The sequence below is a fragment of the Rhodnius prolixus genome, unplaced genomic scaffold (genome assembly GCF_049639745.1).
Source record: "Rhodnius prolixus isolate KJV_2025 unplaced genomic scaffold, Rpr scaffold_1, whole genome shotgun sequence".
In the NCBI taxonomy this organism is placed as follows: domain Eukaryota; kingdom Metazoa; phylum Arthropoda; class Insecta; order Hemiptera; family Reduviidae; genus Rhodnius; species Rhodnius prolixus.
Genome location: NW_027411581.1, coordinates 45,627,076 through 45,651,864, shown reverse-complemented (window position 1 = coordinate 45,651,864; position 24,789 = coordinate 45,627,076). Strand labels below are relative to the sequence as shown.

General features: G+C 31.6%; 4 protein-coding genes across 7 annotated transcripts in view; 2 read left to right on the top strand and 2 right to left on the bottom strand.

The window, feature by feature from the left end:
- Positions 1–2,601, bottom strand: part of Arl4 (ADP ribosylation factor-like 4) — a 31,402-nt gene extending 28,801 nt beyond the window's left edge. Inside the window, exon 1 of the mRNA XM_074140755.1 lies at positions 2,388–2,601. The gene's annotated coding sequence lies outside the window, so the exon portion shown is untranslated. The remainder of the gene's footprint in view (positions 1–2,387) is intronic.
- Positions 2,602–2,640: 39 nt separating this feature from the next.
- On the top strand, positions 2,641–17,025 carry LOC141460554 (uncharacterized). Of its 3 annotated transcripts, none has more exons than XM_074140698.1 (7): positions 2,641–2,766; positions 6,281–6,376; positions 6,624–9,769; positions 10,077–10,343; positions 12,758–12,938; positions 14,627–14,838; positions 15,232–17,025. In XM_074140698.1, exons 3-7 carry the CDS (start codon positions 6,646–6,648, stop codon positions 15,624–15,626), a joined length of 4,179 nt encoding a protein of 1,392 aa, XP_073996799.1. In that variant the 5' UTR covers positions 2,641–2,766; positions 6,281–6,376; positions 6,624–6,645; the 3' UTR covers positions 15,627–17,025. The 3 variants fall into 3 exon arrangements, with proteins under 3 accessions (XP_073996799.1, XP_073996809.1, XP_073996790.1); XM_074140708.1 differs by lacking the exon at positions 2,641–2,766 and adding an exon at positions 2,845–2,934; XM_074140689.1 differs by lacking the exon at positions 2,641–2,766 and adding an exon at positions 5,474–5,631.
- A 1,013-nt stretch (positions 17,026–18,038) lies between these two features.
- LOC141460576 (uncharacterized) lies at positions 18,039–21,037 on the bottom strand. Of its 2 annotated transcripts, none has more exons than XM_074140754.1 (5): positions 20,900–21,037; positions 19,611–19,776; positions 19,299–19,384; positions 18,246–18,380; positions 18,039–18,152 (listed from the first exon to the last, which is right to left on the bottom strand). In XM_074140754.1, the coding sequence occupies exons 1-5, from the start codon at positions 20,906–20,908 to the stop codon at positions 18,090–18,092; spliced, it is 459 nt and encodes a 152-aa protein (XP_073996855.1). In that variant the 5' UTR covers positions 20,909–21,037; the 3' UTR covers positions 18,039–18,089. The 2 variants fall into 2 exon arrangements, with proteins under 2 accessions (XP_073996855.1, XP_073996854.1); XM_074140753.1 differs by lacking the exon at positions 20,900–21,037 and adding an exon at positions 19,866–20,120.
- Positions 20,991–24,522, top strand: LOC141460564 (uncharacterized). The gene is made up of 3 exons (XM_074140720.1): positions 20,991–21,132; positions 21,215–21,357; positions 22,505–24,522. Exon 3 carries the CDS (start codon positions 22,865–22,867, stop codon positions 24,218–24,220), a length of 1,356 nt encoding a protein of 451 aa, XP_073996821.1. The 5' UTR covers positions 20,991–21,132; positions 21,215–21,357; positions 22,505–22,864; the 3' UTR covers positions 24,221–24,522.
- Positions 24,523–24,789: the final 267 nt, after the last annotated feature.

Genomic DNA, 24,789 nt, shown 5'->3' with positions numbered 1-24,789 from the left:
GTACGGAGCATGTCCTGTTCTAACAAAATTCTATTTGAATTCTAACTAGTCAAAAGGTCGCGCTAAGTAATTACAAATCCCTGTTGATACATGATTGGTTCTTTCACTGCTCTCATCGATTACAAATTAGTTTCAAGCTCATAATAGGTTTTGTTGGTACAGCCAAGCAAATATTTGAAATATATTTAAATTTTATTAGAACACTCATTGCGCACAACCACAAACAAGTTCATTGTGATGGAAGAAATTTACTATAATTTATTATCATACATCTGCTTAACCACATGCCTGCTTGCGTTGCAATAGCTAGTTAGTGAGATGAGATTTCAGCATTTGGGGATCAGACGATATCTTGCGCAAAAACGACAGACAGAAAACTTTGAACCTGAAAGATTTTTTCTTCTAGAGATTCAAGGTCGGCCAAAGAGTGTTTTAGCTGCAGTGAGGATCAGAGGCCGCCTCATCACCTAATCTAATCTATACCTAAGTAAATAACTATTTGGAAGTGTTTGCGCTATATGTAATTTAAGATATCACAGGAAGATTAGACTTCTATTTAGCTTTCTACGAAGCATAGCTCAACGATCAGAAGGAAATAACATTCGAGTAATTACTATTATTTTCTGTAATAGATTTACTAATTTTTAAGAGCCTAAAAGGATTCTCATTAATAGGACATTAATTTCACGGTAAACACTCCTTTTTATATTTCTACGAGCCACTATACCACAAAACTTTTAATATACTTTTATTCATTTAAGTTGTCAAGGGCCGGTACAGAAAATTCCACTCCAATCTACATATTCATGTGTATCCAGTAATTTAAAAATAGATAACCCTTAATGGTTTCTGAAAATCTTCTAAAGATAGTAGCTTGGAGATCTCCTCTCGAGAGAAGATAGTGACTGCATGTTCAGTGTCGTCTTTGAGTGTCTCTTGGTAACTTATACGCTCGTTGTGTATAATTAATAATTGTTATTGTTACACATACAGAAAATCGTGCTGAAGATAGCACGATGATAAATGAATAAATAAAATAAAATCTGACTGGGATAGCTTAACCTTTCTAATTAAATTTCTCTCTTCATCCCGCGACTGTTTGGTGTCAGAAAGAGGTAACTAACAGGGACCACTTAGTAAAACAAGATTTCTAGATGGGATGCCCGTCAACTACTTAACTACAGGCTGAAGTTGGGAGAGATTGTTAGACGAGGTATAGGTTATCCATAGTTATTGACCAAATAGCGGCTCTAGCCTTTCAATTCAAGGCTACTGGAGTTTTTGGACTGCTGAGGTTTACTTAGGAGAGCATTAAATCCGTCCCCAATGATCAATGTAAATGGTCACAGCTCCCAACCTATGCTGGTTGTCCTTATCATCTTATTTGTTCATACGCCTTATAAAAAGGCATGAAAAGTTTAAAAAACTTCTCCTCAGACTCAGAGTTTCCTTTCTAGTTAGTGAAAGTACTTGTCAAAAACGCAACTGTATTATAAGTAGGTTTACTGAACGTTTATACGTTAGTGTTTTTCTAAGCTATACAAAAAAAAAAATTATAGCAACGATTTCATTTTACTAAGCACATCACTACGTAAATTAATAGTAGTAGTTTACTTAATGAAAACTATCGCTGATCACACTATTTTTTATATAATGTTCTATTTTTGATCGTTTCAAATTTTAAGAGTATCTAACGACCATTTTCTACAATACAAAATCCACAAAAATTCACAATTGTAGGTCAGAAATATAAATTTTATTAGGGCTTGACCAAAATCTACAAAAAAAAAAAAATAATAATAATCTACCAAGTTATTCGCATTTATAAGCATACTCTTCAAATCAACAAAACTCGGAAGAAACGTTGAACTGAACAGAGTACAAAATAAAGCTGTGATTTCCTAAGAATCAAAATCATGGATATAATCTTGGAAGATTTCTTTAATGATGGGAATAAATTAAAGGGATGGACGGTAAACAGAGGATTGTGTGCATATCTATATTTTGAAAATGACGAGGATTTGAAGAGATATTGCAAGAACTAAGATCTTAAATTATTGTTATTTAACATAGGGAATAAGTAGGCCAGTGAATATCTCTAAAACCTTTTTCATGTAAATATGTTTATAAAAAAGCACTACAAATATTTCAAGATATATTAAGGAATCAAAGTAAGTTTTTTTTAAACCATGAAGTTCTAAGCATTAAAAAAGAGAAATACTTATGTACGTTAAAATCAACTATAACTATTATACGTTCTCAGAACGGTGAAGATGTGGCCTTAAAAAATAAGATATGGTGTTACTTGTAAGGAACTTAATATAGTTGTAACGCATTATACGATTTTTTTTTCAGCGAAAATAGTCCATGTGAAAATATATACTCACTTAATACAAGGGAAATTCTTTAGCCTTCATTATGGAAAAAAGCCCTATCCTAAGAAGGGCGTATATATTAACACCTTAGCACTTTACACAATAAACAATTAACTCTCATAGCAATATTTTCAATTTAGCAAGAAATTTCAAATAAACAAAAAATAATAAATAAAAGTGTTCCCAACAACACTCTACACTCTAACCAACGAGTTCGTAACGCTCACTGCTTTCTCTACTTGTGTGGCAGGGGAAATTAGTATGCGCACGCTCCCGTAGTTCTTGTAAATCCAGGAAGATAGCGTACAGATACCTACTTGTCGTGTTACAAAATCTCCCCGTTGGAGTTTAAAAAAATATGTTCTTCAAGGAGTTCTGTGAAACAATAAAGGTAAATTTACAAGAACTTAATTTAATAGAATTTAATTATATTCTTTATAATTATACAGATATTATTCATATACTTAAGATAGATATCTGAAGGACTAAGGCTTGAGCAGAAGACTGCAGTGAACCCATCGTTGAAAAAATGCTTTCTGGATAAGATTGCTGGGAAAAGGTAACCATCTTCGTCGAGATAGTTCTTTGACGTAAAAAGCAGGAGCTAAATTTGGGCTACTCTTAAAATAAAGGAGGTTAAGAAGAGAAGGAGTCAGAAAGAGCATAATCCCTCTCTTGTACGAGTAATGCAGTGAACGGTTTCATAGTGGGTTTTCAGGCCTGTAAAAAAGATGATAAATAGCCAATTCATTTTTAATTTAATTGTGTTGCACGCGCTTTCAAATACAGGCACGCTTCATCTTCAGTTGTATGAGTGAAGAAAGATTATTTTAATGATTGACTATATCCCTTTGTAAATCAGTTTAATGGGATGTGTTCGTAAGGTTCTTAAAGCATTTTCTCTCTCCAAAAAATAAATAAATAGGTGATCTCAGAAACCCATTCTATAAAGTTACACTTCTAATGCTTTTAATTATTATAGTTTGTTTGCTATCCGCCACCTTCCATGACATCTAATCGGTAGTGGGACTTAATAGAAATACGACCTTAAACATAATTCAGGACCACCGCAAAATCGAACCCAGTACCGCTCGGGTACCATGGCGAAATATCTTGTTCTCCACGGCTCTTCAGATAGGTGCTTAAATTTCTGACTCGTAAGATATTTAGTTGGGTGATTAATTTACATAGTTTAAAGAAATATCATTGGTGCCAATATCGAGAAAATCTGAAACATCACTAAAAAAAAAGTGGCAAAACATGAGTGAACCAAACGACCACAAATACAAAACGAATACAAGTTTGAATTACCTTTTGAGTTAGATTGGATTTTTTAAAATACTATGTTAACATATCCTTAAACATACATTAGCTAATTTTCTTTTAGTGAATCGGAAACCTTAAAACCTATGTTTCTAGTTCAAACTCAAATTCAATAATTTATCACGATCGCAATACTGTACTAGGATTTAGAAAAAGTAAAAATAGGAAATCAGATACTTGAATTCAAGAAATAAAGAAAGTATGACACCTCCTACGATCTAGCGGGACCTACATATATTAAATTGATTACTAAGAACGTCTACATTTTATTGCTAACTTTTTTAACTAGAAGTTGAACAATACATGGTAGACTATCAAGCACGTTCAATGTTTCCATTTAACTTTAAATCCCATTACATGTTTAAAACTAAAGCCAAACTTGATTCATAAAATTTCCAGATATCATATAATTGGAAACCATTCTCTATCCAGATTTTTTTTTTATTTTGGTTGCTCTTTATTGAAACTAAAACAAGAAATTTCGTAACAATTTGCTGGCCTACTTTTGGTTATCAATAGAATGTTGTGTTCTGTGGTAAAATTTGTAATTAGCTAAGAATCTAATTAGCAATGCTGACACGGTAATAAATGAAATTTATCAGCATAATTTGGAGTTTTAAAAGAATAGCTGCGAGAATTAAAATTAGATCTCGTTACTATTTCGGATTTTAGCTTATATCGAATTTAATCTTTACGATAGAAATAAAACATATCCATTGCTAAACTGATTAGTTTTAATAAAAATAAAATTTATTTGTAAGTCCTAGATAAGGACATTTATTCTATTATTTTTATTTCTAGTTTTTCTCTTCCTTTCTTGGAATCTCTACAATTTTAGAACAAAATCAGTAAGGACATTATCAATAATGATAGGACAAGTTCTGAAATTAGACAGAGTTCTGAAAAGCTCAAGGCGCCCTATATTGAATGGTACATAGGTAGTTTATTTTATTTGGGGTAGAAACCTATTTTAAGTGGAAAAAAAAGTAAATAGCCCATTTTTTCAGACGGGGCTTAACGTCCAAATACCAATTAGGTGTTGTGGACGGGGGCGGAAGCTCTTACTTTGCTATAAACAATTTTTTTTTTTTTTGTAAGAAATAATTAGTAGTCACACGCGGGATTCGAACTGGGGAGCTCCCACTGGGAACCAGGCTCTTGACAACTAGACCAACATCCGTCCCTTATGAAATTTTAATTGCTGCCTTAAAATTAAACTCTATTAAAAATAAACTTTAAAAACTTCTAGATCAGTAATCTGTACCTATTTCAACTGCAATCGTTTCGAAAATCCCTATATTCCTGGGCCAACCAGGCTAGGAGTCAATAATTGAGTCTAATCGTACTAATGTTTAAGCAGAAATCAATTAAATTTTACTGAATTGCTTTAATTACTTTTTATTCAAAATCTACTGTTTTAACTAGCGATAATCTTTAATTTGATACCTAAAAAATTTAAAAATTGCTCCAAATTATGATTTAATTTGCTTTTTAAACCAAATATTTCTGCAAATGCTTTACCTTTGACTTGATAAATAGATAGTTCATTTTTAATTTAATTATATTGTACGCGCTTTCAAATACAGGCATGCTCGTAAAAGAGGGATATATCTTCAGATGTAGTTGAAGAAAGCTTATTTTAATGATTGTCTAAATCCCTTTCTAAATCAACTTACTTAATGACCATTTCAAAAATTAAAATATTAAAATTTATGTTTAAATTTTACATTCATTTTTAAATTGGAACCAAATAAACAGAAACTAGATCTAGTTTGATAAGCATATTGTAACAGTTGCGAAGGTTTTGTACCTCTAGAGAAGTTTGAACTTTGAAGTTTTGAACTTAATAAATGTTAACCTTTTTAGATGGATACTGATGTATTTTCGATTAGTAATCAAGTTTTTGTCTTCTCTGACTTTTTTTTCTAAGAAGGTAAGAATAAATAGATATAATTGCTATATCTATTAGTTGCAATTTGACAAAAAAGAATGTTTTTATTATCCGGATTATTCTTTATCAGTTAATTCTAATAGATTTTAAGCCATTTGATAGCTAAAAGTAATAATTTTTGATTTGCTAGTTACTTCTGCGGATAGACCCATTATATTATTTTTTAATCTAATTATTTCTGATTATTTAGCAAAATGCTGTAGCGATGCTAAGGCATTGCTTCTTATGTACATTGCTTGTGCTGTAATGTTAAATAAATAAGTAAACTAAGTTGGCTAGAACAGTGATCTCATCGTCCCACTATTTTCACTTTCTAGCCGCCCAAGTGTTTTGAAACTCCTCTGAAAAAAATAAGGTCTAAATTTTACAGTTTTAACAAAATACTGACTAGTTTTGAAGTCTAAATAGTAGAAAATAGGGTGGTGGATTTTCTCAATATTTATTAATTATAATATGAGATAATAAAGAGCAAACATATTCACAGATAAATGAGTAAATTCAGATAAGTAATCTTTTCTTCGTTCAATTGGGGCTATCTCATGAAATGAACATTTTGATGTATTTAATGTGGCGATTTTATTTACTATATACTACAGAAGTATAGAAATGTCTTCGTAACTTACTTTTTCAGAAAAGAAAGAAAAAAATGTTAAGGGCTGGAGATTGGTTTAAAATCGGAAGTGTTATAAATTGAAAGGAGTTAAAAAGCATCTAAAGGAGTAACTTGGTAAGTTTACAGTAGCAAAATTATTAGTTGGGGATTTTATTTACGGCTATAATAAATACATTATTTTTCTGTTATTTATGAAATTATATGGATGTTTTCTTCTTCCAACGCTTTGGAATTCATAAAAATCGTAAAAGAAATTGCAGCTCCTTTAAAATCCATTCAATTTCGTGAAATAATAAACATAAAATTTTACTTTTCTAATTCATAATCTCGTTTTGTAATAATTCTTTTTTTTATTTAACAGGTTTAAGCATACAATAATAGTCATGGCTCTTAGCATTTCTAATCCATTATCTTCTATTCACATCGATCCTAGCTTCAGATTTTATAAATTGAGTTTACCAGAGAGAAGAATTATCAGCTGTGATGATAAAAATATTGTGGACTATTTTCGTAACCTTCAATACTTGCACTGCTCATTATGTCCCTATCAAGAAGCTGGACCCGATTCAATATATAAGCATTTGACATCAGAAACTCATGCTTTAAATGGAATGCGTTCTAATAATTTCGTTGGATTTTTAATTGAAGACATGGCAGCACTAATCATTTGTAAGAGACAAAACATAAATTATTTTTTTTATCTGCACTTCAAGGCACTTCCCTATGAAATGGGCATGGGAATTGCTGATCCTCAGTTTGTTACAATTATGAATAAAATGAGTGTAACGAAAGAGAACTCGAAAATTCGGGTATCATTAGGAGATTTTGACTTAAAACCAGAGAAAATTACTAACGAATTTTCTTTAACGGTTTTGTTTGAAATTGGGGAACAATGCGCCAAGACTTTATTTACCAAGAATTTTTTATTATATGATCTTATGTACAAAGTACAGAGTAAAAAGTACTTTTTGACAACTGCTAATATTTGGCGGTATTTGAACACTTCTGATAAACTTCTAAAAAATATAATTTGTTCATGTAAAAAAATTTTAACACCTGAAAAATTGGAGAACCATTTGGAAACTACTAAGTGCAACATCAGTGCAGGAATAAATTGCCGTTTATGTACTACTTTGACGCTATTTTCTAATGGAACATTTTTAACTCATGTGCATTCGCAAAACGTTTGTGCCCTATTTGAAAAAATGAACATTGTTGATAAAACAGTAGAAACGGCATCTACACCTATTCTTAAAGAAAAGAGCGATGGTACAACGCCTAAGAAAATGCAAAAAGTGAAGCAAGAGGTACGTATCAAACATAAAACTCCTGAAACAGTTGAAGAACAGAGTAAGAATGGTAAAGAAAGTACCCAAGTAATGAGCAAAATTGGCGTTAAAAAGAAAAATAAATCAATGAACGCAATTTCACTTTCTCTAGCACTCTTGGGTAACAATGCTAATATTCAAGCCACTAATCGTAAAACTCTAATTGAAAATTTAAAAGTTTATGTGTATAATTGCGAGAAAAAAGAACTTAATGTTTCTCGGTTGGATGAGTTATCCACCTCCTATCACGTATCAGTACTTGTGTGCTGCATTTGTATGAAAATATGTTCATTAGATTCCACATGGTCACACGTGAAAACTGGGGATCATAATAGAAGATTAGTAAAAAGTTTACCATCAGCACTATTCTTTCCTAAAATTGGTGAGTTAGTGATTTGTACAATAAAAGACTTAAATTTTTTGCAGCATATTATGTTTAAAGATACATATTTATTGAATAATATTACTGTTGGAGATTCCAACTCCATATTTATTTCGTTTTACAATTTTAAACTTAAAAAGGGGTTATTTAAATCCCCTCCCAACGCTGTGGTAAAAGATGATGTGAAATCTAGAATAGACATTGAATGTAACAGTAAATTTAGACTCGTCCGGTTGGAACCAGATGTTTCATCAGATAATCCTAATGCGGTTAGGGTTTTTCCTCAATCATTCATTATATTTGAATTTTTTTCCGATTCAAATAATTCTTCTGAAAAAAATGTTATAACTTCTTTGGAAATGAATACATTTTTAAAATGTTTGAAAAATTTTACAATTTCTTGTGTACCTTGTGGAAGAAAAAGATTAAAGTATAGTAAGTTTACAAAACATATTAGCGGTAGTAAATTTAATTGCGGTAAGAACTGTATTGGTGTGCTTTGTCATCAATGTTTGACGTTTTCAATCCAGCCTTGCGAAGAGTGTGTTAGGCATAATCATGAAACTACTAAGAGTGCTAGAAGAAGTGAAATCAAAAAAGAAAAAGATAAAAATGTTAAAGAATTTAATGTAGAATTGTACGAAAAAATTGACATTAAAGAATATTTTGATCTCGTTAACCCCATACGCATTTTTCAAGAAATGAATCATGTTAAGTCATTAACTGATTATTTGTTAAAAGCTCTTCCTTTAAAAACTAATATCAACAAAGTTACTTTTTCATGTAATATTTGCTGTGATTGGCGAGGTTTTCATTTGCAAGAAATATTAAAACATACGACCTCTCCTTCTCATATCGAAAAGAAGGGGAAACAGTTGGAAGATTATGCAGGTCTTTGTGATGTTTGCCATGTTTTCCTTCTTGATTCCAAACGAAATTTTTTAGAAAACCATTGCAGAGCAAATCATCCTGAATGTATCCCACAAGATAATGATTTCGACATAATTCAAGATGACAATTACATTACCATCAACTTAATCACTGAATTTAGCTATAATTTGTTAGAATCTTTTGTTGGAAAAATTGTGCAATATTTAAATATTGAATGTAAAGAATTGGTTGTGTTCTGCATGGTATGTTTCAAAGAATTTTCGTATAGTTTAGAAAACTTTCACAATCATATCATGCAGTCGACACATCAGCCTCGGACTAATGATCATTTTTCAGCTTATTGCAAATTTTGCCAACTTTTGCTGTATAATAGTGATATTAAGAGCATTATCAATCATTTCAATTATCATTCTCTTTTGATAAGCATAAAAGACTGTACAGTTGAGACATCTGATAATCTCAGACCAATACCTAATCAGGCAACAGTACCTACTGCTGTATTTAGTAAAATTGCAATGTTCACATTTTCTGGTGAAAGGAATGTTTCTAAACTAGCATTAGATGGATTTGAATATTTAACTTCTGTGCAAGTTACTAAACTATTTAAAAAAATTAAGAGCAAATATACCAGAAATGCTGGGAAAACCTTTCATTATACTTGTTTACAATGCAATGTAAGTAGTGATGATGAAAATGAATGCAACAGTCATTTTCTTACTGAGGACCATAGATTAGATATCAGCAGAACAGATTTATATTTTGCAACTCTGTGTGATGATTGCGGCATTTTATTGATCGGAAAGTCATTGCATTCTTTTTATGAGCATTTTGATACTACCAGTCACTTTTTAAATGAACATTATCGTACAATTGACAGTAAGCTGCATCTTCTGAGTAATATGACAGGTACGGTATTAATACTATTTTTAAGTATAGTAAATTTGTTGTCATTTATTTCTTTTACTGACTTTTAATGGGCAGTTTGGTAGAAGAATTTTAGCTTGGACTTATATCTGTACCAGTGGATTATTGAAAACATTAATTTACTTTCTCACTTAAACTTATTCCCTGGGCAGCACATATTTTCACAAGTTCTAAGGCGTGAAGGCCTTAGCAGTTATAAATTTCTATCATGGCTGTGTTAATTCTCACATTAAGTTAATTTAATTTATTATATGATTCATATTTCATTGTTTTTTTTTGTTTTTTTTAGATAAGGAAAGAAACACTATGGGCTATATTACCAAATCATGTGAAGATACTTTTTCTAGTAAAGAAAAGTATGATAAATTTGTGGAAGCAAATTTACTAGAATTTAAGAGAGCTGAAAGAGGACTAAGTACCCTTTGTATTTCCTTAACAAATGATATTGAAAAAGTTTTAAGTACAACATATCCAAAAGCAAAATTACATTTTTTTGGATCTAGAATATCAGGTCTCGCGAAAATTAAAAGTGACATTGATGTGTTTATTGATGTTGGTAAGCAAAAAAAAATATTTGAAACTTTAATATTAAGAAGTAGGAAGTTCTTTATTTCTCCCTCTTTTCTCGAACAACAAATTATTTAATGTCAGATAGTGCTTTTGTTTCTAACCTTGGTAAACAATTGATAATGTGAAAACAAAACCACTAATGAAAATAAATTAATTGATGCATACATAACACTTAGCCGAACGGTTAGAGGCGAGGCCCGCAAAGCTAAGTTTTGTGGTGTGGGTTCGATTCCCGGTCTAAGCCTCGGATTTTATCTAATTGTTAACATGAGTAATTTATAGTAAAATATGTATGCTATCTGGCTCTGCCCGCGACACCTAATTTGGTGGTAGTTGGGCGTAAAGCCTGTCTGAAAAAAATAGGCATTTCTTTACTATACTTACATAATCCATCTTCTTCAACTGCCTTTAGAGTGTAGAGCCTTGCAGAGCTTCTTCCACTTAACCTTGTTCTCAGCAAGCTCCCTTCTCCTTCTACAGACCATCTCTCTAACGTTAAAACCCTTTTTAAAATCCTTCCCAGGTTCTTCTTGGACGACCCTGACATATTTTCCTTTCCACTCTTGCTTCATATTCTCATTTGACCACTTCATTGGACATGTTGGTAACGTGCCCAAACTATCGCAACTGGTTAGCTCCAATTCGGTCCCCTGCAGGTTTTACACCCTGATTGTTTCAGATACTGGCATTTCTAATTTTATCCCTCTTTGTCTTTCCCAGCACATTTCTAAGATGTTGCATCTCCATACTTGGAGCTGGCATTTTTAGTCTTGTCGTTATAATCGAACATTCGCTGTAGAAAGTTAAAATTCGTTGAAACACTCGTATACCTGCTATCTTAGCGAACAAATCTTTCTCGTTCTCTTAAAAAGTTATTTTCATCTGCACTAAAGAATCTTCCTCTGATTCTTATTCTTATTTCCTTTTCTATTTTGCCATTTCAATTAAATGAGCTCCCAAATACTTAAAAGATTTTACCCATCCCATAATTTTTCCTTTAACTTTTATGTGTACTGTATCCACAGTTTCTTTCATCATCTTAATTGCTGACTCTTCATCATTTACCGTTCGGTTTTTCTTTTCCAGTTCTTATACCAGGATGTTGAGTTGGCCTGCAGATTTATCTCTCAGCCTGCTGCCACGAGTATGTCGTCCGCATATGCCAAAATATTTATTGCTACTCTCTGCAGGTTCCTAAACTCTTTATGTAGCCCTCTCATCCTTCCCTATTACAGTTCTTTAAAATTTTATCCATTATCAAAATAAATAGTGAGGGACACATGATGCTTTCTGCCTTACCGCAGATGGTGAAAAATTCAGAGTCGAGGTTTAAAGTGCGTATATAATTTCTGGTTTTTCTGTAAAAATTCTTGTTTGCCACTTGTAATCTGTTGCTGACCCCTTTATCTTTCAATGCTTGCCATATGGCCTTGGCTCTGAATGGAATGCTCTTGCATTGTCAATGGAACACTAATAGCTTGGTCTTTCTTTTTATCAGAAGCTTTTCATTTACCTACCTTACCGTGAATATCATGCTTCTATCTCTCTAAAGCTACACTGGGCTGGGGGTCTTTAGGTTGGAACCAATTTCATTTTTCATCCTTGTTTCCAAAATCGAGCATAACTACTAGTCCAGCGATATACCTTTATCATTACTATATTCTCTATTGTCTCCTTTTTTGCCTTGGCCCTTCTCAATATTGAGGTATTGCCTTTTACTTTTATAAAAGATTAATTATGTACAATAGCGCTTTTTTCCCTTCCGCTTCCATATACCTTAGTATTTCAGAAGTTAATCCATCTTTTCCCATTTCTTACCAAATTTCAACATAGTTCACATATACTCCAACTTAAATTCCTCAATATAGACGTCTTCCTCCCATTTTACATTCTGAACTTCGATAGTTTTTGCCCTACTTCTAATGCTAATTTCCTGTATTTCAGTCCCTTACAACTCGAACAAATATTTTTTTCATTCCCCTATTATCTCTTAGTGATGTGTGAGAAGCTTTCCTCTGCTATCCTTAATAAACTTCCCTCTCGATTCTTTAGGATTTTTCAAATTCCTAAGCACTTTGTACAATAGTTTAGTGTTTCCTTTTCCATCATTCTTCCAATTTCCTCCCATGTCGCTCACCAGCTCTTTAATAGCTTTACGCTGAAATTTGTATCTTCCGTAGATCTCTATGTTTTTAGATATTATATATTTTTACCATAGCTTCTTCTTTTCCCTCGCTTCCTCTTATTGTCAGGATAAAAATTAATTTTCTTTGCTATTTTTAAGCTTTATTTTTCTTCCTTATATATTTGTATAGAATAGTTATATAGTTATATATAGATTTGTGAATTATTAGCGTAATACTTACTAAGAAAAACCTAATGTGTATTCTTTGTTTTTAGGGACAGAAGATTTGGAGGGACTTGTACCTCTGTTCACAACTATTCCTGGATTATTTAATATCAAACAAGTAATATTAGGCGCTAAAGTACCAATTATAAAATTGGAACACAAAAATACAGGTTTAAGTTGTGACATTAGTTGTCAGGATGGATATGGAGTTTTTAACACTCATTTGATTAAGTAAATCACATCTTTAGTATATTATTAAATAAAAATATTAAACTGGCATGTGCGATCCCTGTACAGGTTTGAGTTCTATTGGCCCACATTAGAGTTGCTTTGCGCATGCGAGTTTTAGAAATTTTTGATACCTTCCTACAGCACACTTCTCATGTCCGGACTGTTGGTACTTAGTTCGTGGGTTGTAATCTCACCAAAATCAGTTGGAACTAGTTTGGGTTATATTTGAACACCTAACTAAAAAAATGGAAATTAGTTTAAAATTTTGGTTGTTGCACCAAAATATTCTCATTGCGCATGATCGTACTATCACCAAAGAAGACAGTCAGAAGTTCGATGGAACAACCTATTAATTTCACATTGCTTTCTTTTAACTGCGGAAATTTAATTGACGTTGTCCGATAATTGTAGAGCGTAGTAAATACGATCTTGATATATGAGGAAGACAACATGGTAGTGGCGGCATTAAAATTGATTGTAATTATATGCAACTAGAATTTCAAGGCTGTAACATAAAATTAGTTCTACCTACTACTGGACAGGAAGACCTTGCGTTGGGTTTATCGGTCGGGTTCGATTACCGTTAGAATTGTGACATGGTCGAGAGCTGCAGTTATTGCTGATTTCTTTGCAAACGTTACAACACAGAAGAGGGAAAGCGAATAGGTTTGGTAGCCGTGCCTTAATAAAGACTCCTTTTTGGCAAGCTTTAGTTCCTTAAGGATCTGTTCTAAGATTTTGATTATTTGTCATTGAACAATTTATAACATTGAGACGGGAATGACATTGATGCAAAAATATTCATGTTAAAATCATAGTAAACTCCTTATTTATCTCAACAATCAAGATTGATTAATTTGATTAATTAAATGTCTCTCTCAACTTAAAATTGTTTTTTTTTTTAGTCAAAAGTGCATTCATATTAAATATGCCAAATTATGTAACTTGTCATAAAAAGTACTTTTAAATTAAACCTATTTCAGCTTGAAAATGTGATTAAGTTCGCAGTGCTGGATAGTATCTTTGATTAACACGCATATTTATTGAGTCTCTGATCGGTTTCGGACTAATTAGATTAATTAGTTTCGTATAGAGATTTCGACTTCACTTATGTTTCTATCTTGCCGTAAACTTTCTTACTAAGTTCTCCCGGTGAACTATTTTTCAACCAACACTGCAAAATTAAACTTAGCATGAAACATCATTCTTTAAAAATCTATATCCACACTACTTTTAAGAGTTTCTTTGCTGATTGTGTTCTAGATTTACTTTCCTCGTTTAAATGGTGAACAAAATAACTTCTACTTATTTGAAACCGTTTATAAAAGTTGGTCGCAAAGGAAATGATGCTTACAATAAATCCAATTTACTCTTATTCCATTTATGAATTTTATATTCTTTTTAAAGACCATAAATTTGATTCATGAGTTATTCTTAGTTTCCTATTTTAGAAGCAAATCCAGAATTTTTGTTGCTCGCAAGGAAAAATTCTTCCCTTAAGTTTGTCATTTTCCAGTACCCTAATAGATATCATATCCACAATTACAGACCCTTGGTTATCGAAACCCTTGCATATTAGGTTGTTAAAAGTCAGATGTAAAATTTTAATTTTTATTATCACCACACTCAAGAAGTTCCAAGCATCAATTGTATTTTTATTCATACGATCCCATATGATTTATTTTCAGATTGTACTTAACCCTGGACGAGAGAATTTATAAATTATGTGCTACCGTGTTAGAATGGGCTAAAATGAATGGAATTAGAGGGTCGCCGAAATTTACTAGTTATTCATTAACTTGGATGGTCATATTTTATTTAATGCAGCCAGAAATTTCTCTAGTTCCATCAGTTAAGTGGCTTCAAGAAAGATTTTTAGGACGTCAAGTAATCATAAATGGTAAGTCTACTTAAATAATATTTTTATTTATTATTACGTTTCTCCGTAAACAATATTAACAATCTGAAATTTAAAGTTTATGTTTTGTTGAAATGACAATAAATTAAATAAATGCCTCTAACAATGAAAAAGTTTTTGTGATAGATGAAATACTTCCGAGTGAGCATTATTTTTCTTTATGTAATGCTCTTACAAAGCGCGTCAGATGAACGTCAACCTTTCAAAGAGAGTATATTACAAAAAGTTCGATAAGTATTATCATCCTAATCATAAGCGAATGCCGGAAAACCGTCTTTGCCTATAAAATTGAGCAGGATCAAATTAAAATCCTTTAAAATATCTTTTAATTTATTAATTTAAAGAACTAATGTTTACATTTTGTTTTTCCTCTAGGTTGGAATTGTTCTTTTTTAGACGATGTTGATTTGATTAAAAAATACTTCGTTTCTAAAAGTAGTGGAAAGACGTTATATGAACTAATGTACAATTTTTTTCTTTATTATGCAACGCTGAAAGTTGAAACAGTAATTTTATTTCCTTATACAGGCGAATTAATATCTAATAGTTGTTTATCTAGGTATCGTAAAGCTCCTATTTTGTTAAGAAATATATTTTTTGATAACAATGGTGATAGATTAATACGAAATGGTTCATTTAGATTAATGGATCCGTTTATATTAACTTGTAATATTGTGCAAAATATTCGAAAAAATGAGTTGAAATTATTTCAAACGTTGTGTGTTCATACACTGAGAAATTTAAATTGGGTGAAAGACACTCCTCTTTAAAAATGTACATGTTTTTAATGTTTGACCTATGTACTTCAGGAAAAAAAAAAAAAAAAAAAAAAACAGTTATTAAAGATATTGATTTATAACTTTCTCCATTTTATTTTGAACTCCGGAGTGCTAGTACCACTATTATGGCGAACTTTATTTGATTTATTTTTTGTAAACAAAAATATATACATTAGTGAGAGAGAGCAATTAGACAACTTCTCTTAAAGGTTGTGTTCAAACCCTGTACTATAATCTGTTTAATCAGATGTGCACTTCAAGATTTGACGATTTTATAACTATTTATATATATTATTAATAATTAAATCAACAGTCCTTCAGTGTTTAACAAACTGTAACATTTAGTTGCCGAAGGCATGGTTTGTTCCTAAGAATAAAGAAGCAATGAAGAAGAAGATGAAGGTCAAATAATATTTTCTTTCTCTGCATGTAGTAACTTCTAAGAGTTCTCAGTTCTCTCCCAAATCCGCAAAATAATCTTTATTTTTGCAAAGTTATAAAAAATGAAATCTTCTTAATAAATCAAAGTAACATATAGCCTATCATATTGACGCAATAAATATCCCAAAGAACTTCTTTTTAACAATCGTTGAAAGCGACATATTTTTCAAAAAAGAAAAGAAAAAAAAGGTCCTGAAGAGATAAGTAAAAAAAAAAAAGCTCTATAGAAAGTCTGTAGAAATAGCTCAGTTACTTTAAGAATTAGAAATGCATGTTTTGTTTATGAATTCAAAAGACCAGTGACGATCCTTTTTTAGAACAATTCACTCTCAATATATTTTTATTGTAAATTGTGTAAATATTTTAAATATATATTTTTTATAATTTTAATCGATATTTATACATATGGTATATTGTTTTTTATTCTGTTATTTTAATAAGCTGATGAGAGAAGATAGTAAGTTACCTTCTGTTTTAAGCTTGTACAATTTATATATAAATAATCTTTATATTCACAAAATATTTCGTAGAGATGTTAAGAGTAGTATAGTAATAATGGTAATAAAAACAAAGTTTGTTAATATTGTGGTTCCTTCAGGTTGTTTTTTTTAATCGGGAAAAACTGAGGCTTTCATTAGTTGTAGAACACAACTTCTTTAGGAATATTAAGTGCTTAAATATGAAAAGCTAAATTTTAGAAATTAGGGGCGATTAAGGTTTTGTACGATTTTTTTTTTTTTTTTTTTGCTACCTTATAAAAACAAAGGTATAAGCTTAAGGGAAAAGGGAGAATGCTTAAAAAAATATGTGATCGGTGCTATATGTACTAAACGCTTAGTTTTGATAAGAACTTATAGAAAACAAATGTAACTTTTTATAGAGCATTATACTATAGTCTAAATAATGACTATTTTGATGTACATAAAAAAATAAAAATTTTGCAAGGTAATTTTTTAATATTTTTAATTTTGTTGTCTTACGCATATTTACTTCACCAAAAAATAAAATGCTTAGAAATTTAATCCTAGATAACGTAAGAATGAAAATACATGTTCAAAGTTCTGAGTTTGCAAAAAAATACCTCAACCGCATTACTGTGTGGATTTCTCTCATTTTCAATTTTTCTCAAAGATATTTCGCTTTTTTTCTAAATTTCAAAATTACAGAATGCCTCCATATAAATCTATAATTTTTAGTTAAATTATTTGTGTGTAAATAAATTGTTTTAAAGCAGTTCTGGACGAACAACAAATAGGCTCCCCTAAAATTATCATTTTGTGAACTTACGAACTATATATTTTTATTAAGTTTAAAAGTACGGTGTTTACAGAAATTATGAGTTGGGAGCTTAAAAATTGTGGAAAAAGAAATTCGTGCCAGTGTTTTCTCCTGGATTTTTATTCATAATGTGTCTGATTTTATTCCTAGAGCGCGTAGTAATGCACAAAGATTTTTTTAACAAATCTGCATTGTTTGGGTCTTATTTGCTATACGCAAAACTAAGAAAATCAAAATTTTTTAGAAAAATTATTTAGATAATAATAAGTAGTTACAGAGTGAAGAAGTAATATTTTAAGTAAATTCTTCACAGTGTTAATGATGTTTGCAACCGATTAGAGCTGTAGAGGGCCCTTTATTATAATAATAATAATTACCTAGCTATGAAACTTTCACCAAAATTTTAACTTCAGGGCATGTCTGTAATCTATGAAATCTACTTGTTAATAAGTTTATATCTATGCTTTTAGATGTACTGCCATTCTCTAAAGATGATCTGCCGAAACTAGCTGTGTTATATAATATTCCTAATGATGGCTGACTAATACTACTAAACATAAATGTTCTGTTAAGCTTTTATTTTTATTTTGGATGAAAAAAATTTTTTTGAACTTATGTTAACCATTCAAATTTTCAATGGAGGGCTGCTTAATTTAAGCAATAGAATAAAAAGTGTAGGATAAATACGTGAGGACAAATTAAGTGAAATTTAATAAAAAAAAAGTAACAAATTTATTAATCATCAGAATAAAGTCGAAGTAGAGGAGGTGGTAAATCTTCTGGAGCCACAGAATACATCTGAAATTCACAACACAATTTATGAACCATTACACAATTTAAAAGCACAACCAAATTAAGTTTTAATTTTGAAAATTAACAAAAATTACAAACCAATGCAACTATTGGTATCAAGTCTTTTTTATCAACTTCTTGATTTGAGCGCAGACCCCATTTATAAATTATTTGAGATGCTTGCGAAGGGACAGGTTTAACCACTTTGTCCAAATATAACTGCTGCTCAAATTCCTGCAAAAAAAAAAAAAATTAAATAATTTTTCTCTTCAAGCATTTATTAATGATTAATTTTCCTCTCTTCCTTCACTTTTTACTTTAGCAAAAGAGCTATTTATTTACAGCTTGTATAATATTTATCTAAACTTAAAGAATGTGCGACGGCTTTATCAACCCTCCCACCAAAAAAACGGAAGAAGAATTTTATCAAGAAAAATGTTTCAAAAAACTGAATGGTTGGTTTGAAATTTAAAAATTAGTTAAGAGCAGAATTAAGAGTTAGGAAGGGAACAAAAATTCAGTAACGGATTTTTTTCGAATTAATGAGCACTTAACGTTTTCAAGATATATAGGAGTTATCGCAAAAAAAAGCACGATGTGAAAATGTCTTGAATTTAAATAGAGACTTTAGTTGGAATAAACTGGAGTCAGGAAAACTCCATATCACATAATTATCCTTCAGCTCATGAAGGCCTGTTTCCATAATTTTGATGGATTTAGTAAGTTGCACATTCGGAACTTGCCCGCACTAGAAGCGGTCCTCAGAATAAAGATTAATTGTTGTACCATTTAGAATTACGAAGACTTTTAGATCTACAGGGATGTAGTAAACTGTTATAGGGCTGTTACTTCAATAAAGAGAAATCAAAATAAAGCTAAATCAAGGAATAAAAATTAACTGCTCCTGCTCCTAGGGAAAAGTATTTATGTTATTGCTAATCGTTAAATAAATTTCAAAATTAAGTTTGAGTAATAAGCTCTAGTTGTTCGCCCATTAAATTCTACTTTGTTTCATATTTGGGTCTGCTCTCCTTTTTCCATCCTCAAATATACTGCACTTCATAAAAACACACAGATAATCTTGATAATTGCCGTAGGTAACAAAATAAAAGTAAAAACAAAATAAATTTTAGTACTCCATCACTCACTTACTTGTAAATGTCTTTTAATATTTCCAAAATACGAATCATCTCCTTCAGTATCCACTGACAATGCCGTAAAATAAGATTTAATCTGATCTGAAAAATACGCCAACAAAATAACATACATCAGTAAATAAGATTAACAGACTGAACACTATTTAACAGCATTTTGGACAAGATTTTATTTATTCACAAAATGAATCTTAAAACAGAGTAAAATAAAGAAATACACTGGAGTGGTTTTCTGAAATGCAGAATATATGAAATGTATTCCTTGAGATATGATTCGCAATTAATGCAATAAGTAAAATTATCTCTTTACCTAACGTTATCTCTTTGTTGTTATGTACAATTAAAGCCAGAATTAGTCCTAAAAGAACCTGACTTGAATTTGTAGTTTTAAAAGTCTTAAACTGATCCAATATCCTATTCCTTGGATTTACTAAAATATATTTGTTGTTAGATTCTTCAATCGTAAGACCACATACCTAACAAAGAAAATATTACAAATAACAATTTGATACACATTAGATGTTTGTAAATAATAAAAACTGAATAATAAGAGTAATCTTGTTACATCAAACAATTTTTTTTTTATTTCGTCTAATATATTTTTAGAAGCTCTTCCTTTTACTTTTGCACCTCGTAATATATCACATTTTTTGAAGGAACGAAGAGTGAAATTATCAGATAAAATTTGTATAATACATTTGTTAACATGGTCCTCTAAACTTCCTTGAGAAATATGGCTTTGTTGGGAGAACTGAGAAAAACTGTCTTCTTCGGGAGCACTTTGGGTATTTTGAAAATGCTGGGATCCCGGTCGAGGCATTGTTTGAAAAAACAAAATCCTTTAATTTCCAAAATAAAAATTCAATCAGAAATTATCATTACTTTCTTATAGCACAATTACAATTACATTACCGCGCACACTCTTCACACTTTTCAACAACTAAAGTACAAGTTTACAAACTGCATCAACCCCACCATAACCTTCCCTGTAACGTAACTGTGATTCAATAATCAAATTAATCTTTTCTAGGTGATGTAACTGCAGATGGGCGACTATTTTTTCGGGTATTTTAGATAAGACGGGAACTAAAGCTATTGGACGATAATTGTTGGGTTCGTTTAAGTTTCCCTTTTTATGTACAGGTATCACTTTAGTTATTTTCAACTCTGCAAGAAAACAACCATTTAAAATAAAACGGTTTATAAAGTTAGTAAGTGGCGATATATACAAGTGTACAGTTTTCTTAATAAATAAATTAGAAAAGCCAAAGTGATCTTCACTTTCCTTTTCTTTCATACCCTTCACCAGCTCCAAGACAGCATTTTTTCTGACGACATAATTTAAAACGCACTTGTGAGCGAGCGCCAGACATGTTGTGATATATTAAGCAAGCCATAACCTTGCATTAAAGAAGAGACTTGTGGGCTTGTAGCAGGTACGAAAGTGGTGTTTTTTATTTTCAAAGTTACGTTTTTTCGTGCAGTTTTTGACGATGAACCCTTACACAGATGTCCTACCGAACAGTTTTAATTCAATTCTATAAATCTTATTCATATGTATATGTGGTTTTTGATGTTTAATAGTAAAAATAAAGATACCTTGTTCATGTTCAGGTTAGAGTGCTGCAGGGGGAAAGTTTTTTCTGAAATCCTTTTTCATATTACGGCATAAAAGCAGAAATTTTACAATTCACTAGCTCTAACGATTGACAAAGAGAACATTTGAACAAGTCAAAGAACAAAAACATAGGCACTCTGACTTGATGCCATATTGGTGTGCTCACTTTAGTGAACACTTGTTACTGGACGACTACTTACTTATTTGACATCAGGTTGGTAGGAAAGGATGTGGTTTCTTTCAATTTATTTATGTGAGTTTTAGTCAACCAACTGCCCTTGTGTTTCTGTTTGTAGTACGTTAGATTTGAGTCCAAGTAGCACTAATAATGAGAAGTGATTGTCCTTATGTTGAAGCTATACTGCTATTTAGTCTCCTTGAATAAATATCTCTTCGAAAAGTAGTTCTCAGGCGAAGTATTTTTAAAGATACCTTTAAGGTAATGTTTGCACGCTTATTACTTCATTTATAAGAGGTAGATTGTTAGTTTTTAATTAACTTGATTGGTGCAGCTTAGTGCCTACTTGAATCAATGATTATAGTGCTCTCTAATTCTTTGCAATTTTGAAAACAGCGAGGAGTATACAATGAATGATCTAGCTAGCTTAACTGAGCTGGGAGCAGTTGTTCTCAAAGTCAATTTTTACTCAAGTTTACTTCAAAATTTGTGTTGATAGAAAACTTCAATCAACACTTACTGGGCCATTCAAATAACATTTGTTAACATGGTCCCAGTACTCTCAACCAAACCAGCAGGGACACCATCTGTGACAAATAATTGCTGCTCTGATCAGAAAATACAGTTTATATTTTGAGGATGTTTAATACGAAATTAAGGGTATCCTGTGGTCAATATTTGCCTTACAATTGTGACCATTTTCATTGGAATGCATGTCTAATTTAGTTTTTAAACATTTCTCACCATAAACAAGCAGAAATGGTAGGGAAACAAATATACCTTAAATATTATTTATGACCATAACTGCACATATCACTTCAATTCTCCTAAATACTTCCAGTAAAACATCTTTCAATTTCAGTAAATTCTTGTCCTTTGAATTCTTTTAATTTGAATCGTTAAAATCCACATTAGATTCTGGGAGGAACACTATGTGATCTGGACTATCAGGTGACATGACTGATGTGTTCAATATATTGTGGCGAGGTGAGGTAATCTAAGGAAATGTAAATTTCCTTAGGTAGTATTTTACCCAATTTGCTGGATGATGTACATTAGACAAGAAATGAATTTTGTACACATTCATAATTACAGAATAGTAGGTAAATATTTCTTGTCAGAAAATTAGGGAGTAAAGTTGGTAAAGTGATATGGCCGGTCTGTCCTAAAGAATTGTAACGGGATTAAATATATTAATATTGATGTTTAATATTTGTTGATGTAATGTTATGTATGTCTGTTAAGTGTAGAGCACTATTATTTCTAAAATATCATGTCAGCAAGAGAACTAATCCTGTAGTAGTGTAATGGCAGATTTAGTCCTCCTCCAAAACGTTTTTTATGTTGCAGTTCTCAAATGAGGAAATAGTTTTTACCCACTTATTCAGTGAGTATTTTTCTGTTATAGGTTGGATAATTGATGCGGAGAGGAGAAGTTCACAAATGATGCAGATGTGTTGAGTCTGTTAAGGAGCCCTTGCAGAGAAATGGAAGGTGACGAGAGGCGACTAGATGTATCCAGCATTGTTCTTCATAGTCAGTCTTGAGTGATAATGCTGGGCAAGTCGTATGTAATGCTGGCGATTTTTCAGGCACAATATTAAAAAATCAGCTAGCAGTTTGAACTGAATGCGCTGTGATGTTCTACCCAATTCATCCAGCCTAAGTGCGTGTATAGACAGGTTACTTAAACGTAATCGGAGTGTTTCTAAAGTGCCAGTGAATTCTGTTAAAGAAGTGTTCTGGCATATTTAAGAGTTTATACAATATGTCTTCCATGTTAACTGAATGCAATTATTCCTCAGAGAAATGCAGTGATTTGCAAATAGATAAAGTAAATTCCTCCAAAAATTATAAATGTAGTGTATGTGATTACATTTGTACGCGTGCTGGCCGTTTAGAAGAACATATGAGAGTACATACTGGCGAAAAACCATTTAAATGTAGTTATTGTGATTTCAGTAGCAAATATTCTTCGGTTATGAAATATCATATTAAAGTACATACTGGCGAAAAGGAATATAAATGTAGTGAATGTGATTACATGTGTTCGCGTGCTAGCCGTTTAAAAGAACATATAAGAACACATACTGGCGAAAAGCCATTTAAATGTAGAGAATGTGGTTACAGATGTTCGCTTGCTACCTGTTTAAAAGAACATATAAGAATACATACTGGTGAAAAGCCGTTTAAATGTAGTGAATGTGATTACAGTTCTAGTAGAGCTTGCGATTTGAAAAGACATATGAGACTACATACTGACGAAAAGCCATATAAATGTAGTGGATGTGATTACATTTGTAACCGTGCTAGCATTTTTAAAAAACATATGCGAATACATACAGGTGAAAAGCCGTTTAAATGTTGTGATTGTGGTTACAGTTGTAAAAGAGCTAGCGTTTTGAAAAGGCATATAATTATTCATACTGGAGAAAAATGTAGTGAATATAAATGTAGCGAATGTGATTATATTGGTACGCGTGCTAGCTGTTTTAAAGAACATATGAGAATACATACTGGCAAAAAGCCATCGAAATGTAGTTATTGTGATTACAGTAATATAAAAGCTAGCGTTTTGAAAATACATATGAGAATACATACTGGCGAAAAGCCATTTAAATGTAGTGATTGCGATTACAGTTTTAAACAAGCTAGCGGTTTGAAAAGTCATATGAGTGTTCATACTGGCGAGAAGCCATATAAATGTAGTGAATGTGATTATGGTTGTTTGCGTGCTAGCCGTTTTATAGAACATATGAGAATACATACTGGCGAAAAGCCGTTTAAATGTAGTTATTGTGATTACAGTTGTAAAAGAGCTGGCCGTTTGAAAACACATACGAGAGTACATACTGGAGAAAAACCGTATAAGTGTAGTGTGTGTGATTACAGTTGCATACAGTCTGGGGATATGAAAATTCATATGAGAATACATACTGGCGAAAAGCCATTGAAATGTAGTTATTGTGATTACAGTTGTAAAAGAGCTAGCTCTTTGAAAAAACATACGAGAGTACATACTGGCGAAAAACCGTATAAGTGTGGTGTGTGTGATCACAGTTGCACACAGTCTGGGGATATGAAAAGACATATGACAGTACATACTGGGCGAAAAACTTTATAATTGTAATGTATGTGATTATAGTTATAGCAGAAAAGGGTCTTTGAAAACAATATGGGCACACATTCTGGTTTAAAGCTGCATAAATGAAGTGTATGTGTTTATAGATATCAATCAGCGAGGTTTTTCAAAGCACATATGAGAATGCATACTGATGAGAAACCGACACCGATGTAACGAAAACCGAATTGTGGCGTTTTTGGTTTCAATTGCAAACATGGAGGGAGTCTAAAAAGACCTATGAAAAGTACATAATGGAGAAAATGCATTTAACTGTTAATGTGTGAGATTACAGTTACAAACAAGCTGGGGAACTGGAAAGACATATGAATGTAAACTGGAAAAAAGCCTAAAAATGTACTGGAAGTGATTTCGGTTGCACACTAGCTGAGTCTAACCAGAAAGATAGTAATACAGGTATACCGACAAAAAATCGTAAGGACGTGATTATAGTTTTTCCACTTTTAGTTCATCAGTTCAACAAGCCAATATTAACTGTTGGTCTTTCTGAAGTAAACTCTTGCTGCAGTGCAGCTGCCATCAAGTTCAGTCCCGTGATGAAGCTCCCCATT